Source organism: Thunnus maccoyii, chromosome 5 (assembly GCF_910596095.1).
Source record: "Thunnus maccoyii chromosome 5, fThuMac1.1, whole genome shotgun sequence".
Classification (NCBI taxonomy): domain Eukaryota; kingdom Metazoa; phylum Chordata; class Actinopteri; order Scombriformes; family Scombridae; genus Thunnus; species Thunnus maccoyii.
In genome coordinates this window covers 4,529,738-4,546,752 of record NC_056537.1, presented here as the reverse complement: position 1 = coordinate 4,546,752, position 17,015 = coordinate 4,529,738, and the positions used below count along the sequence as shown (strand labels likewise).

General features: G+C 39.7%; 1 protein-coding gene across 2 annotated transcripts in view; it reads right to left on the bottom strand.

Moving 5' to 3' along the window:
• itga11b (integrin, alpha 11b) overlaps positions 1-13,535 on the bottom strand; it is a 48,255-nt gene extending 34,720 nt beyond the window's left edge. The window contains exons 1-2 of one of the 2 annotated variants that reach the window (XM_042411358.1): positions 13,071-13,535; positions 4,437-4,548 (exon numbers count right to left, since the gene is read on the bottom strand). In XM_042411358.1, the coding sequence (XP_042267292.1) occupies positions 4,437-4,548; positions 13,071-13,119 (161 nt within the window). In that variant the 5' untranslated portion in view covers positions 13,120-13,535. The remainder of the gene's footprint in view (positions 1-4,436; positions 4,549-13,070) is intronic. The other variant, XM_042411356.1, reaches the window with a different exon arrangement.
• Between the last annotated feature and the right edge of the window lie 3,480 nt (positions 13,536-17,015).

Here is a 17,015-nt window from a genome sequence, read left to right as displayed (position 1 = left end):
TCCCGGTGCTCCTGATGGCCTGTCTGACTCTGTATTTAGGGAAAGCTAAGCCCTCTCTAACCTGCTTTACCTGCCACCCCTGACCTTTCCACCTCTGAGGCCTTGCCCACAATCATACAGATATTTTGCAAAATGAACATTTCCGTTCTTCTCTCTCGGGGGGCCTGCGCACCCCTCAGCAAGTCAGAGCCCAGAAGCCCCACCCTGCTGTGATGTGACGGTGTTTATATCAAACAGCCCCCCGCTGCACTCAGACATGGAGCTGAGCAGCTCGCAGCTCGTTTGTTTATTCAAAGTTAATTAAACGTGTCATGTGTCCAAACAACTTCACACTCAACACTGTACTTCCTTGGATCCTCAGCAGTACAAGTGTGAAGTCCAGCCAGAGCCCAGAAGCCCCGCCCTGCTGTGATCTCAGCGTGTTTATATCAAACAGCCCCCGCTGCACTCAGATACAAAGCTGAGCGGCTTGCTGTTCGCTCATTTATTCAAAGTTTATTAATATTAAACATGTCACAAGTCTAAATTGATCAAAATCAACACTGCATGTCCTTGGCAATACACTCGACAAGCGCAAAGATTGGATGAACGATTCTCGAGATATGCAAATGGAAAACATAGATACAGACAGACAGACAGAGATTCTTTTCTTTTTAGTTAGATGAACTGCAGTGCCTGTTCAAAACATGTCTAAGACATCCTGCAGTAAGTCTTGAATGTACACGCCAAGTTTCATTCACAGGAAACAGTTAAGTCTCTTAAACTTTTTCAAGTCATTGACAGTACAGATGTAATCCCACCTCTGACCACAATGACTCAACGCTTGTTGACTCAACGGATAGAGGAAGAAGCATATCATTGTTCTTTATGGGGTATTTTTATATATTTCTCAAGAACCGCTCTTCCAAAGAACTCCACACTCAACACTGCACTACCTTGGATTCCCAGCAAGACATCTGCCAAGTATGACGTAGATCGGATGAACAGTTCTTGAGATATGCGAAGGACAAACATACATACAGACGGACAGACAGAGATTCCTTGCTTGGTGGTCAAGGCCCGAGTCTGTCTGGATAACAACATCAGCCAAACACCTGAAATGTAAATGTCGCCAGACTTGCTCAGAAAAACAACTCTGCAGAATAACGATGTCAAATCCCCCCTTAAAAAAACACACACACACACACACACACACACAGCTGAGTGATGGGCTTCCCAGAGGGAGGCTGGGGAATAACAAACCGCAACACATAGTTTCCAGATCCTCCGCTCTGCCCCGGGATGCAGGAGAAGCCGGTCGTGAGACGAACGCAAATACTTTCCACTTATTTACCTGCTACTTCAAAGGAAGAGAGATTTTGTAATCCTGGAAGACTGCGAGGTATTCATCATCATGGCTGAAAGGTTTCCAGGTAAAGAAAAGACAGAGAAAGACAGCAGAGAGACCCGGGAAAGTTGCACAATCTCACCTGCATCTGCAGACAGACACAGGAAGGACAACAACAACAACAATAGGTTGACTAATGATTCATCTCACTCCTTTCAATTTTATCAGATTTTATCTCAATTCATTTCACAGCTGCCCCTATCTAACATGTCTTGCTCAGTTCAAACGGACTCTGGTGCATATGCCTGTTTGGTTTGGTTCATTTAAGCAGATGTAAAAGCTGTCAGTTAAACTCTGGTGTTGACAAAACAAACAAAACCGAACAGATTTTAATATGAATTTAAAACATAAACTACACATAAATACATTGAGCTGATGGTGAACTGTCAAGAATGCGATCTGTATAAATGGAGTCTGCATCTCAGCACATTAGCATGAGTTTGCCGTCAGAAATGAGATTTGTTTGCACCTGTAACCACACCCACCAATGATGTCACGGTGTACTGGAGTATGCCTGTACGTTACTGCGTCCAGGCAAGAACTTAAACCACTGCAGGGTTAAGTTAGTCTTTAGAAAGTGAATGAAATAATGTTGACTTAACCCAAATGAGTCAAACGTCCTCTCATTCCACCTAATGTCATCTCACCTCCTCACTTCATTTCAACTCATTTTATGTCATTTCCTGTTGCCTTATCTAATCACGTCTCATGTCAATTAATTTCATCTTGTCTTCTCTTACTTTGATTCTCATCTCACCTCATTTTATTTCACTTAATTTCATCTGATCTTATTTTATCCTTTCATTTTTTTAACTTAATCTCATTTCATCTTATTTCACCTTGCCTTACGTAATCTGATCACATCATCCCTGCGGCAGAGTCCAACAGCAGGTTGGAAAAATCAAGATGAAGAATGAGAGAGCAGACACTCACACTCACAGCAGACTGATGGAGTGCTAAGGAAAATCTCCTCAGGAACATGTGCATAAGAAAAAGAAAAAAAAAGAGTAATAAGCTATGAGACCATAGGATCAGATTATTATGAAATCCTAATTTATAGCAGAGAGGACTATAAATAACACCCAGACACTCTGCAGATACGTCCAACTTATCACACACATTGTTGGAAAATGTGTTATCCCAACACGATCCTGACATCCCGACATGATTCACTGACATAAAGCACAGGGACGACACAAACCAACAATCAACTTTCCTGGAAACATTTCCAAGTTGAAAGTTTTTCAACTCATTTTCCCAGGACATGAAATTTTGTTTTTGGTAGCCCACAGTGCCCAATAAATCCTCAAATTCAACAGCAATTTTCATTTTTACCTCAATAGACAGAAAGAGATACATTAGACATTATCTATTCTGTCTTTACTTGAAGGTACTTGGAGAGAAGATGGACTAAGGCTGCCAAATACTGTCTAAATCCTGAAATTGAATTAACCTTAAAGCCTCATTTATAATGGAATGGAGGAGTGGATTTTGTGCAGTTTAGTCATTGAGTTTAAGATCTATTGTCTATCTATCTATCTTTGCAAACTGGAAACTGTCCTGTATAATCAGTCCACAAAAATCATAGCTATGACCGCAGATTATTTGCATGACGACATGTGTGGTTTTTATTTTCTATTCTATTTTTCATCTTCCAGTGGATAAAATTGCCGTAAGATTGGATATTCCCAGCAGTTCCAGAGCAAGTTTGATATAAAAATCACAGAGAGTCATTTCTATGCCTGCAGCAGCAGGACATAGACCAAAAAATCAAATGCAGCTACAATAAACATCACTTCTTCTTGGAAAAAGTATCACTTTGCTGTCATTCATCAGACATTATCTATTTTGTCTGCGTCCACGGAGACAGATTAAGACTGCCAAATACTGAAATTGAAATTTCAAATTGTACACACAAGTCCATCCAAACCATTTGTCATTTTTTAAAACCCTCCATTGAAACACCATTGAAACGTACAGCTATCACATTATGTTCATAGGGTTAGGATTGGATCATTTGGATCATTATCCCTTGCCATACTACTCTTGCATATGTTGGCTAGCTAATTGCTTTCTGACATGTGAGCTGACTAACCCTCATTAAATTCAAGCAGTTATTCTATTTTTCTTATAAACAAAAGCCAACTAGAGGTTCCCATCCCAAGCACCATCCATCGATGAAGGTTATTACACCCACAAAAATAAACAAGGACACTTTATCACCATCTGATGGCTTGTTCTCAAACATCATTGGATCTTAATTACTCACAATGACAATGAAAGATGAAATAATACTGTAGCTCAGTCAGACAGACCAGTGTAGACTGGTTTCTATAGATGTAGACAGACCAGTGTAGACTGGTTTCTATAGATGCAGACAGACCAGTATAGACTGATTTCTACAGATGTAGACAAACCAATGTAGACTGGTCTCTATAGATGTAGACATACCAGTGTAGACCGGTTTCTATAGATGTAGACAGACCAGTATAGACTGATTTCTACAGATGTAGACAAACCAATGTAGACTGGTTTCTATAGAGGTAGACAGACCAGTATAGACTGATTTCTACAGATGTAGACAAACCAATGTAGACTGGTTTCTATAGATGTAGACAGACCAGTACAGGCTGGTCTGTATAGATGTAGACAGACCAGTGTAGACTGGTTTGTATATATGTAGACAGACCAATATAGACAGGTTTGTATAGATGTAGACATACCAGTGTAGACTTGTTTGTATAGATGTAGACAGACCAGTATAGACAGGTTTGTATAGATGTAGACAGGCCAGAACAGACTGGTTTGTTTAGATATAGACAGACCAGTGAAGACTAGTTTCTATAGATGTAGACAGAGCAGTCTGCACTGGTTTATATAGATGTAGACAAACCAATGTAGACTGGTTTATATAGATGTAGACAGACCAGTATAGACTGTTTTTTGTAGATGTAGACAAACCAGTGTTGACTGGTTTCTATGGATGTTGACAGATCTCTACAATCTGGTTTCAGGATCTGCTGGACTAGTAGTGAACTGGGATTCTCACCACTGGCGTCCTTCTGCCTCATGCTGCTGGACTGTGTAGCCAAACTGGGTTTCTTTAGAACCATAGAAGATCTTGAAGTTCTTTGTGTCAAAGTTGAAGCAGAGCTGAAGATCTGAAACAGAAACACATTGTTATTTCCACACAACATAACTTGTTCCTCATGGCTGTTACAGTAATTTAATTTCTTGAGGGAAGGTTCACCAACTTCCACTTTGCAAACTGGAAGCTGCCCTGTATAACCAGTCCACAAAAAACATAGTTTATAACCACAGATTATTTGCATAAGAGGATACATGTTTGGTTTTTATTTTTGGTTTTATTTTTCATCTTCCAGTGGATAAAATGGCCACAGGATTAGATATTACCAGCAGCTCCAGTTTGATTATAATTTCTACACCAACAGCAGCAGGACATAGACCAAAAATCAAATGCAAACACTGGGATCACTTCTTCTTGGAAAAAAACTGCCACTCTGCTTTCACTTCCTCACTACCACTCTGTCCACCGACACATACACGGCTGCTAAATGGGAAAGGTTTATATCTCTCTCTGTGGATCTAGGGATTGTAGGAAAGTCTCTGAAGTCGAAGTTGACGTGGAAGGTTGAGGGAAAATGGTCTCTTCAAAAAGTAAATTACACTTCATCACTGAGAGATCTTCTGGACTCAGACTTTCCTTTAAGAGCCCCGTTGGCCTGGAATCCAGATCCTGTTTCTCCTCCTCTTTCCCACAGAAAAGAAAGAATGAAAATACGAGATCACATACCGGTGTTCCTGATATTTTGTCCTTTCCCACAGGTATGTGGAGGGACAAAACACCATGAACCATTGACTCCAAAACAACAATGCAACAAATAATATAACTGAATCAATCCCTCTCTGTCACAGTTTAACAAAAAACAACATTATAAGCTTCACAAAGAACTACTGGACTGTATTAGAGAGTGAAAGTGGTCGATATATTAAAATAAACAAAAAACAAATGATGTTTTTATTTTTGGAAAAACACAATTTCAAGAATCAAGAACTTAGATTAGTGATACTGCTGAGATATAAAACAGCAAGTTAATTAGTTAGTTACAGTAGCTGCAGGAGTGAGTGAGTGAGTGAGTGAGTGAGTTAGTTAGTTAGTTAGTTCATCACAGTAACTAGCTGGCCGGTTAGTTAGTTAATTACAGTATTCAACTTTCCAGTGGTTAGTTAGTTAGTTAGTTAGTTAGCTAGTTAGTTAGTTCATCACAGTAACTAGCTGGCCGGTTAGTTAGTTATTTACAGTTTTCAACTTTTCAGTAGTTAGTTAGTTAGTTAGTTGGTTGGTTAGTTAGTTCATCACAGTAACTAGCTGGCCGGTTAGTTAGTTATTTACAGTATTCAACTTTTTAGTAATTAGTTAGTTAGTTAGTCAGTTAGTTAGTTAGTTACATTATCTAGCTAGCCAGTTAGTTGATTAGTTGTGACAGTATTGAGCTAAGCAGCTAATTGGTTAAATTGCCAGTTACAGTAGTTATTTATTTAGTTTATTCTTTCAGTACTGCAGTAATCAAGATGCTCCAACATTACACATGGGTTTTAAAATAACCGACAGAGAAACAACAACACAGTGACTGTGACACGATACATTACAGACGGGATGAACAATGTGCAGCATACAATCACTATCACTGAACACTAACAATAAAGTGATCTTCACACACACACACACACACACACACACACAGAAAGACAGCTATGATATTTCACACTCTGTTTAGTAAATTTGCTGGTGGTTATCAGATCCACAGTTAGTGCATATAATGGGCAGACTGTATGTGCAGCTCAAACAGTGTGATGTCTTTATATGAGGGATCACTGTGGCTCCTAAAGCACATCTTCTCCCCCTTACTGGCTACTGAAACTCAGCAGCTCTTTATTTAGTTAAATTACTTTAAATTTCATACCATTAAATAGACACAAATGAAATCTGTCCCAAACCAGACCAGACATGTGGAAGTGTTCCTTTAAAAGCTTGACAGAGGACAGAACCTCCTCACTGTTATCAGAAACCCTTGCACCTTCCCTCCTCTTCCTCAATCTCTCTCCCCCTCCTCCCTCCTCCTGCACTGACCCAGTCTGGAACTTCTTCTGGTTCCAATTAAAATCTTTATCGGAAAGGTCAGTTGATAGGAGGGGTGGGGGTGGGGGGGACTTCAACTACTGCCATGCCTGACAAAAGCAGCGATACTAAAGGATGATGAAAATGACGTCACTGTGCTTTTTCAAGTTTATTTTCCACGACAGGAAACAGAGTAAGGAGGAAAGAGGTGATTTCATCCTTTCAACAGAAATCCAATCGGGTGAATTCAGTGTGTGTCATCCAAGTAAATGAGGTTGAAGTATAATAAATTATGAGTGGGGAAAATCTAAGGCATGCTTCCTCTGTCAGATCATTACAATGATCTTATTGTATACCAACAAAAAAACAGATTTTGTCTGTCTTGATTTCGAGCGTCTTAATTTTTCCTTCCTTCCTTATGGTTTTGTGCTCAGACATCCAGCAACCTTCCAATTTTTCAGCCTTTTCTTTTCATCTCAGGCAGTTCTCCAGAAGCTGTGTGTCTCTAAATATGAGCAGACTGTAGAACAGCTGTGCAAAGACAGACGTGTATATATCACAATCTATAAATTATGTTATATGTCATAGAGAAATGAGCACAAAGATCAACATACAGCTAGAAACTGCTTCTAAAATGATTACATTTAATCGGATTTATAGTCCTGAGCGACGTAGCCGTTTCGTTCCTGAAATACCTAAATAGCTGAGCTCCATAAATTCATGGTTGTGGCGGTAAATTCAGACTCATGGTGGGGTATGAAGCGATAAAGTTGTATAGATGTCTGGCAAACCTCCCGGTCTGCTGTTAATCTGACATTAGAGGAGGCTGTCCTCCCAAGAAAAACGATATGATCGGTCGTTTCACTATTTTATCCCCAAAAAACGACATATATATTTACATTGCAGTGACAGCTCCCTCTAGCAGCCGTAGTAATTATAACGGGAACAAAGGAGGAGATCAGGTGACGCCTGACATAAGTACATAAGTACTGGCTGCAAAAGTAAAAGTACTCCATTTAGAGTGTTATATTTATCATATACTGTATATATTATTGGAGTATTCATACACCAGTTCATTGATAGCATCTTAATGTTGTCAAGGCAGAGCTCATTATAACAATTTACACTGATAGGTAGTCTAATCGATAACAATACATATTTTATAAACTGATCATATGTTCTACTTATAAAATATTGATCTGAATAGTAGCCAGTAATTATAGCTGTGAAACAAATGTAGTGGTGTTAAAAGTACAATATTTTCCTGTGAAATGTAGTGGAAATACACAAGTAAAGTACAAGAACCTCAAAATCATACTTTAGTTTATGTACTTACTAGTTACATTCCAGGTCGGGGTGATGGGACGGTTCAACTGAACATCAGACTTTAACTTTAACGAGAGATTCACTTCCTGTTTCCTACTGACAGTCAACTTTGTTTTTTTATTTAAGCCAGCCTCAACTCTCCCTTAACTCTAATCTCATTTTATCTCTGTTGGAATTATGGTCTAATTTAATGTTCTGTTATCAAATTGAATCCACTCTAATCTCACGTCATCTCATCTAATCCCCGGATCGTATAAAATCATCATATTTTAAGAGCAGCCATAAAGGTTTTCCTTTAAATGAAATGTGCCAGCGTTGATCATCATAATTCAAACTTCTGCTTTCATGTCCTCGAGCCGGTCACAAAATTTCCTCCCATCCTGTGACCCTTCGACCCCGCTGTGACCCTTTGACCTCGTGGCTGTTGCCTGTGTGCTCAAGTATTTCCTCTGAGCGCTCTGGTTCGTCTCCTCCAGCTGTGTAAATGAGCAGAGTGCTCGGAAAACTCAGCGGGCTGTGAGACTGTTTGCCAGCGAAGGCAGCCGTGATGAGCTTGGCTGCAGAGGACAAAAATAAAAGACACTGGAAAAGAGAGGAATGACGGGTGAAATGTCTCAGCTTTTAAGGTATGTTTGTTTCCTCACTGCTGAGAGGAATCTGCTCCTGTCTGAGCCCAGCCAAGGACCAGCTCGATTTATCTGAGCTATTGGTGAAAGAGTGAAAGAGACTTGGCAGAACAGAGATACAAGACCAAGATCCAAGTCTGACAGACTCCCATCACTGCCACTGGATGATGTGACCGATATGAATGATCCTCACTGGCACCGACGACACAGTTTTCAAAGTTTTTTTTTACACAGTTGAAGAGGCTTTGTGAGTGTTTTTTTGTGTATATTTGTTCATACTTAGGTGATTTTTCCAGATGTGTCTTTGCTGCTCTCATAGTTGAAAACAGATTAATATCCTGCTGAATGCTACTACAGCAACAGACAGAATATTTTTGTAAGAAGAGAAACAACGTCTGTGCTGTTTTTGTGACATCTCCAGTTTTCAAATCAGATGCAGCAGTAGGAAATAAGTCTGATCAGGTTAAGGATGGGAGTGATTTAGTGAACAGCGCTCTTGTCAGGCAGCTCACAGCCAAACGCCGTCTGTGTCACTTCCTCCAGCAGGCAGGCAGACGGCTCTATTGGCTCAGCATCATTGCACGCCGAAGCTCACGTTGACCGCAGACAGATAACCTTTCACCTTCCTGACAGGCAGCGCAGGTCAGGGGTCACAACCCTGACAGTCTGTGAAATGTCCTCTGTCATGTTTATGTTAAAGCACAGGCATCTGGTAAACCCCCAGCACATGCCACATACCTTTAAAAAAACTGGATGTTTAAAAATGGTCTTGCTCATCAACCAAGTTTCAAGATACAAAGAATAAAATCGAGTATGTTTTTTGAATCCTTAGTCACAAATTTTATATTCAGCATGCATATAAATAATGTATATCAATGCTTTAGCCATATTTGGTGTTTGTGATATAATCCAAAAGCTCAAAAACAGGTTGTTCTGCCAACCACTCCTTCTATTGCTCAATGATTAACTTTAAATCTCAAATTATTCAATGTTGAATTTATTTGAATATTACAGTTGGTGTGACAAATGAGCAAATAATGTAAAACATCACTAAAAAAATGCAGCTTTCTGGATTATACATTTGCCAAATTGATAAATGACTCCCACTGTTTCAGAAAATATGTTGAGTCACATACTGTGGTATAAATATCTTTGCCAGTGAGCAAGGACGCATTAAATTCCAGGTTTTTTTGTTTTTTTTTAAATGAAGCTTGGTGTGAAAGTCTCTTCTTACATAAGATGACACGTATCAAGGATTGGCTTGATCATCATCCAGCGTACACTGAGTTACTCCCAGTACTGGCTGAAAAAATGAAGGCGTTATTTTCTTTTCTTTAGTTATATAAAACTTTTTTATGCATTAGACAAATTTATTGGACTGTTTGGTCCCTGAAGCAGAGCTGCTTCTTCGTTACAGACAAAATAAAACCACCGTGCATGTCAGCAGCAGGACTTGCCCAAGTCATATTTCTATTATGGTTTGTTTTGTAAAAGTGGAGCGCCACATGGGTGGAGTTTAACACAGGAGAGAGTACACTGAGGGTCAGAGAGATTCAACAAATCACAGGACAGTTTTTGAGTCTTTGTAAAGCCAGTTTACTGGGATTCCTCCAAGGACAATCTGTTTCCAGGTGGTTTGAAAGAGGTTCAATCAAATGCAAAAAGATAGAAAACTGTCTTGGATTCAGTTCTAGGAGAAGCACATGTGTTTCAGCCTGAATGAGACAGGTGGTAATTGATGCCTTCCTGTGGTGTTACCAACCACAGACTGACATGCTCCAACAACAACAACAACATCACGACTGATGTGTTGCTGCGTGAGTTTAACGATCAGCCTAAAAGCCACAACATGCCATAAAAACCATTTCACCCTCTGAGTTCCTGGAGAAATACTCCCTGACCTGCAGGCTGAACCTCCAGGGAAACATCCTGCACCTCGCAGCCATCAAACCAAACTCTACCCAAATTCAATTTAGAGGCCAGTGGGATCATAATGCTCCAGATTTAATGTACAGAAGCACAATTTAATCAGAGGAAAACAGGAAAATGGTCTGAAAAGTGTTCTGATTCACAATTTTGCACAATTTTTCTCTGCCAGCAGCAGGGCGTTAAGATGAAGATGTAAGCTGGACCATTTGTCTGTCCAACCATTTTTGCCAAATTAACGGGAAATGTAATTTATATATTCATGATCCCAAGAGGATCATTTTTGATTATGTGTGGCCCAACTGAACTTTCTTCTTCAGGTCATGTTTTGAAATAAGATTTTCCCTTGGCCCCTGGCATATGTTTTTTTATGCTAACGTTACTTTTTTGTTTGTCATGCTAACGTAACTTTTTCTTTTTCATGCTAAAGTTGAGGGAGGCTTCGGTGCTTTTAACTCCTGCTGCTCGTTGATAGTTTGGGACATTACTCACTACCTGTTGGGGTCATCACTGCTACTAGCTGCCATTTTTCACTGGAGTATGTTAGCTAGCCAGAGCTGACAGATGTCTGTCAAAGGTGGCATGAGTATGACATCCAAATTCACCACTAAACTATATCATAGTGAAAATGTCCATGTATAAATTATCATGATATTATGGCAGCGTGTTTTCTGCCCCCCTGCTGCGCTGCATCCTTGTTTGTTTGTAATGTATAATCTTTGCTCTAGCGCCACCCTCAGCTGCACAATTGTTAAACTGAGAATATAGCAAAAAAAGACAAAACAGTCCCAGCTCACACCCACACAATTCTCATCAGCAATCTACTGAAGAGGACCATGTGAAACAGTCATAAAGTAAGTGGAACTTGAGTAGGGTTGGGTACTGAACTGAACTCTGTACTTTTAAGGATACCAACCAAATTACATTAGTGCTACCGAATGCCGATTCGCTTTAGATCAATTGGTACCAAATTTCGGTACCTTGTGGGACTGAGAGTGAGCACAGTCCCAAAATAAGTTTTAAAAACACACATTTACCGACTGAACATCTCACACGGAGGCTCTGACACTGACAGGAGCACCAACCCATGGATACAAAGAACTGCGGCGGATCCATTTTACCAACCTGCATGGCGGCTAGCAGCTAGTTAGCAAGACTAGCATTGTTAGCATAGCCGTGCCGTGCTGTATGCAGCCTATAGACTTTATAAAAATAAGGTGTAGCTGCAGCGTCTCCGGTTTAACAGCACTGTGCTGAACAGGTGACAGGTGTGTTTATGGTGTTTGTGTGCTCTGAAAGGCACGGATATAAAGTCACACAACTGATGGACCGTTAGCCTAGCATGCTAATCCTACATAAATATATGGATATCCATATGTTTACATATGGTCCCTCTTTGATAACAAAGTAGTATTACTTTGTTATCACCAAAAAAAGGTTCACTTGGGTACTGGTACTGAATTCCAGGTACTGGCACTGGTCCCAGTACTGGTTCGAATGTGAACAGTACCCCACCCTAAACTTGAGTAGAGATTGTTTTGTCACCTGCTGTTTCCAAAATCACAAATTACTGGTCAAGCTCATCAGTATAATGAGGGAACGCTATCAGAACTTTTCATCTTTGAATTCCTTTTCTGATGAGTGGAAAAGAAACCATTTCTGTTTTCCACCTGTGCTGTTTGACTCATCAGCTTTTCCACTTGTCCACCTGCTTTCAACATCCAACACAACTGAAAACACCATATTACTGCACAACAAGCGACAGTTACTCCACTAGTGTTGATGAGAAAGGCAAGACTTGGTTGTAAACTCTCACTATAAAGGCTCATAGAGACTTAGAAATATACTCTATAAATATAAAGTCTTATAGAAGCTAATATATGTTTATAGATGCTTGGGAAAGCTTTGAACCAACCCACGTGCTCTCCCTCACAGAGCTCTCCACACGTGCAGATGAAAACATGCTCAGATCTCAGAATCAGTTACTGTCAGAATAACAGAGAGAACATCGGTTAAAGATGTTCAATTGCTAGTCATTGAAGATCTTTATGCTCTGATGCTTTAGTAGGAAAATTTTCCAAAAAGGTCCAGAGAAATGAAACCATCCTGGCAAAAACCAATTTGCATCTTTAAACATAAAAAAAACAAATATTTTTTTAATCTTATGGCTTTTTCCTAACTGATGATAATTTGTCTGACTGTTGACTTTTATGCTTTTTATTTCTTGTTTTTACTGTAAAGCACTTTGTAACTTTGTTTTAAAATGTGCTATATGAATAAAGTTATTATTATTGTTATTAAAGCCCCAAAATTTCAAGACAGGTATCTTCAAAATGAATGTGCCCCGATGCTTTTTCAAGTGTAAAAAAGGTAAATATCAGCAACTTAATGCACCTTCCATGCAGGTATTTGTAGGTACAGATGTGACCTGCACTGCAACCCTGCAACTGTACTCTCTATACTATGATCAGTCTGTCACCATGGCAACAGGTGGTTTCCAATAAAGAACTCTTAATTGAGAGGCTTAAAACTCACATCTAGTCATCAATCCTGCACCTGTCTGATACAAAGACACTTATCCTTTCATTTCAAACTCTCTCTCTCTCTTGTGAAAGATCCCATTACACACTCTCTCTCTCTCTCTCTCTGTCACTCTTTTGCTCACCTGGCAGGAGGCTGCAGGTCCACAGCAGCAGAAGGTGATAATAGTCCATGAGTGTGTTTGATAGAAAAAATAGAGAGATACTGAGATACAGAGTGAGAGTGTGTGTGTGTGTGTATGTGTGTCGATGGGTCGATGCTTAACTCTGCTGCTTCTGATGTGTGAAGTAGAGAAAGACAGAGAGGAGGAGGAGCACAGTAAACACACCTCCTCCTGCCTGATGTGTCTGCTCCACACATACACACACACACATACATACAGGTCTCTGGTTGTTTAAGAGCCTTTAACTTCACCTTCCCTTTTTCAAAACAGGAGCTTAAATGTTGGGGCACAAACAGGAAATGCCTCCATTTGTGTCTGACGACCAGATGTGAACATCATCGTCATATGATCCTGAGGAGAAGATTACTGCCAGGGGCATCATGCAGTCAAAATTTTACAGTGCATATTGATGTTAGCGGTAATTATCTGCTTTGGCTTTTATGTCTACGATCAAACAACCCCGCTATCAGTAACTCTCTGCAGCTATAATTGCTATATTCCCATTTTAAATATTTCTTTAAACCATCTCCTCAGTGTTACTGAATATAGAAACTCAGGACTCTCCTGGATAATATAAAGATCCTATAGGTCAAATTCGTTTCTGAGAAATTCCATTTTGTCCGTGATTTTGGCGGATGGCTAAGAAAACTACAATACCCATGAGCCTCGGCTGCCAATGCTATGGAGCAGAAGCCATGGGTGCACATCAGAGTGCAATGAATTCAAAATGCTTCGTCACTGAAGTTGTAAACGCGGCGCCGTAGTTGCTGATTCACTCTGTAGATTGTAAAATTCTCTCAGTGCCGTAGTATTTAGCTTCTGCCCGCCGTTAGCGGAGCACGTGACCGAATTTTAAGCTCAGTGATTGGCTGTTTCTTGCTGAAATGCACCTTGGGAATTGTAGTTAACTTCTACCCCCAAATTTTTATGTTCACAGCCAACTTTTTACTAAAGAACCAGATATTTTCTAACGCAGTTGTTCATGTTTTATACTGATGATTTAACCGGGAGAGTTTAATGTTGATCCGAGCCGTAGAAGAGCTCAAACTGAGTCACGTAACGTTGTCTATCAGAAAAATTAAAGGGATTTTTACCTCCGGAACCAGACTTTGCAACTCTATTGCATTTAATAGCAATACTGAACAAAAAAATGTTTACGAAAAGGCTTTAAACTCAGGGCTAACGTTAGCTGCTTAGCTAGCAACGCTGTTGATTATTTAAGGTGAAGTAAAGAAAGCTCACAAACATGTAACTACTGTTTTTACTGACACTATTTAGCTTGACTGTGTAAAAAATCTTATGTCCATTCTGTTTTGTAGTACACATTTCAGTGCTGCTAATTTGTTTTGACAAAAACAATAATTTAGCTGCTAATAATAACAAAGGACAACAAGCTAACACATAATGTTAATGACTTGTGGGTTATGGGTAAATCAACCGATGCTAAAGTCACTTTAAAGAGGGAAATTCTAAAGCTTGAAGTAATTTACAAATTCATTCAAGTCGAACAGTTTTATGACGTGAGCTAAGATTGGTTATTCATACATCAGACTGCGGTTAACAACGATTCTACGTTTTCCAGCCGCAGCTGAGCGGCTCTATGATCTCCGCTGATACTATGTAGAGCAGGCGTCAGCGATGAGGTTCAACCATTGGCCAGTTTTTTTCAACCTTGCTTATTGGGGGCCGACATTGCACAGGCACTGTGAAAACCACCAAACATGTTTTTAATATATTTAGTTTGTTTATCTATCTCGTTTCATTCAAGAATAACATTTGTGAAACTGTTTTAGATATACTTTAGGGCAGATGTCATCACTCCTATTAGTAAGTGAGGACAAACAGAGTGACAGCAGTTTATGGTAATACTCATTACATAAACATATCCTCTGTGTTACATTATGAGACTAGAAATCTATGATCTTATCCACACACAATAATCTTTTATGGTTGAAGCAATGTACCGTTATTGACACAAATCTGTTCTGGTCTGATAAGTCATATTCTGTTGTGAACCTGTGTATCATAAGTTTAAGATGTTACAAGGTCATATTTATAGGAATTTACATGAGTCTTGTGTTTAAATTGTTATCTACTGCAGATTTATGAGGAGTGATGTCGATGATTGGATGCAATCTGTAAAAGGGAAGAAAATTGGCTTTTGTTGGGGGGGCTAAATGTTTCCATTGGAGGGCCAGATTTGGCCCACAAGCCACCATTTGCCTACCACTGATGTAGAGCTTTCTAGTTGGACAGAACCAAGTAGCCTAAACAGAGGGGGGGTCTGTGTGTAGCAGCAGAGTTTAATATGAATAAAAGCATACAGAAAAGCAACTTATGTTTATATACTATGTTATTAAGGATCTTTAAAATCACTTATTGTCAGAATAGAGTTTCAATGGAATTTGAGGGGTTACTGCAGATAATCCTCAGTAACCACGGGTTCACAGTTTTTCAAGTGTGTCTTAAAACAACAGTCAGGTGTCCATATGAACAGTGAAACAGGTTTTCTTCGCTGTAATCATTCCTCCTGTTCATACTGGCTGTTAAAAGATCCTTCAAATGTGCTTTCAATGGAAGTGATGGAGGCCAAAATCCACAAACCTCGTTTTGTGTTTATCTGAACATGAGGCTTCAGAGACTGAGTTAGTCAAATCAGATGGATATCTTCCAAAGTTACAGTCTGTTTAGCACGAAGTTTCCTCTTTGTGGTTCCACAGACACTGTTTCCTTGCTGAGCTGGAGTGCAGGGAATATTAACAAGAATAGGGAATTTCATGCTAAATATACTTCGACATCCAAAAACAAAACGACTGTGCTGCACTGTGCAGCAGAGCAAGGAGTTATATTAAAAGCCTTTATGTAGTCAGGCGCATTTGTTAAAATGCCAGTCGGTTTTGACCTCACAGTCATCAGGGTGGGAACAGTGAAAACAGATTGCTTACAGCTGGTAATCTAAACACCCCAGAAACAAACAATTTTCCATCACATACTTAGCTATCCACTAGAATTATCTACCTCAGACAGGTGAAGCCTCATATTAGCTTCAGATAAACATAAGAATGTAAGTTTGCATGAATCAAACTCAAGAATGCATAAACATAAGAAGGTGTTTATTCACCCCAAAACAGCCGGTGCGCCTTGCTGAGATGTAAGCCAGTCTTAAACGGATGCACCAACAGTGTCTGCTTCTCTTTGTTCTTCCTGTTATTTCCCTCTGTTATTTCTCTGCTCTTTTTCCTCTCCTCTCTGGACATTCATGAAGTAGATTCATAAAGCTGCAGGCTACACGCAAATCTTTCACTCAAACTGAGACATTTTCAACTCTTGCAAACGTGTCTTTGTGTCAATTTGCATCACTTTGAACAAATTTGCATCTTTCCATTGACTTTCAATGCAATGGTACCACCTCTAAAGTTCCCATCTGAACACAGTTAGACTAGAGATGCATTGGGAATGGATCTTTAATGGGAGACAGAATCAATTGTTTCAGAAAGTGCCCTAAAATGTCATCTGTTCATGTTCAAGTGACAGCGCCCTCTTGTGGTCATAGTATTTATGATGGGATCAAAGGAGGAAATCAGGTGGTGATATAGACGAACCCGGCAGCTGATTAATGTGTTGCGCTCTCAAGTGCCGCCACCGTTACTGCTGTAGAGTGGAGGCTGAACGCAATTGCACTGACGGTGAAATCCGAGATATTTGGGTTAACCACACTCGGCAGTCGTCCCCTCCAGCAGATGAAGCTATTCAGTCTCTAAACACTAGTCTGATATTAATCAGGACGCAGGCTTTGTGAAAAAATAATAGAGGTAGCTAATTAAAACCAGCAGGAATTACTTGCTAGTTTAAGATATAAATCCTCAAACAGAAATTTAAGCTAATAAAAAATCGGAAACAATATAA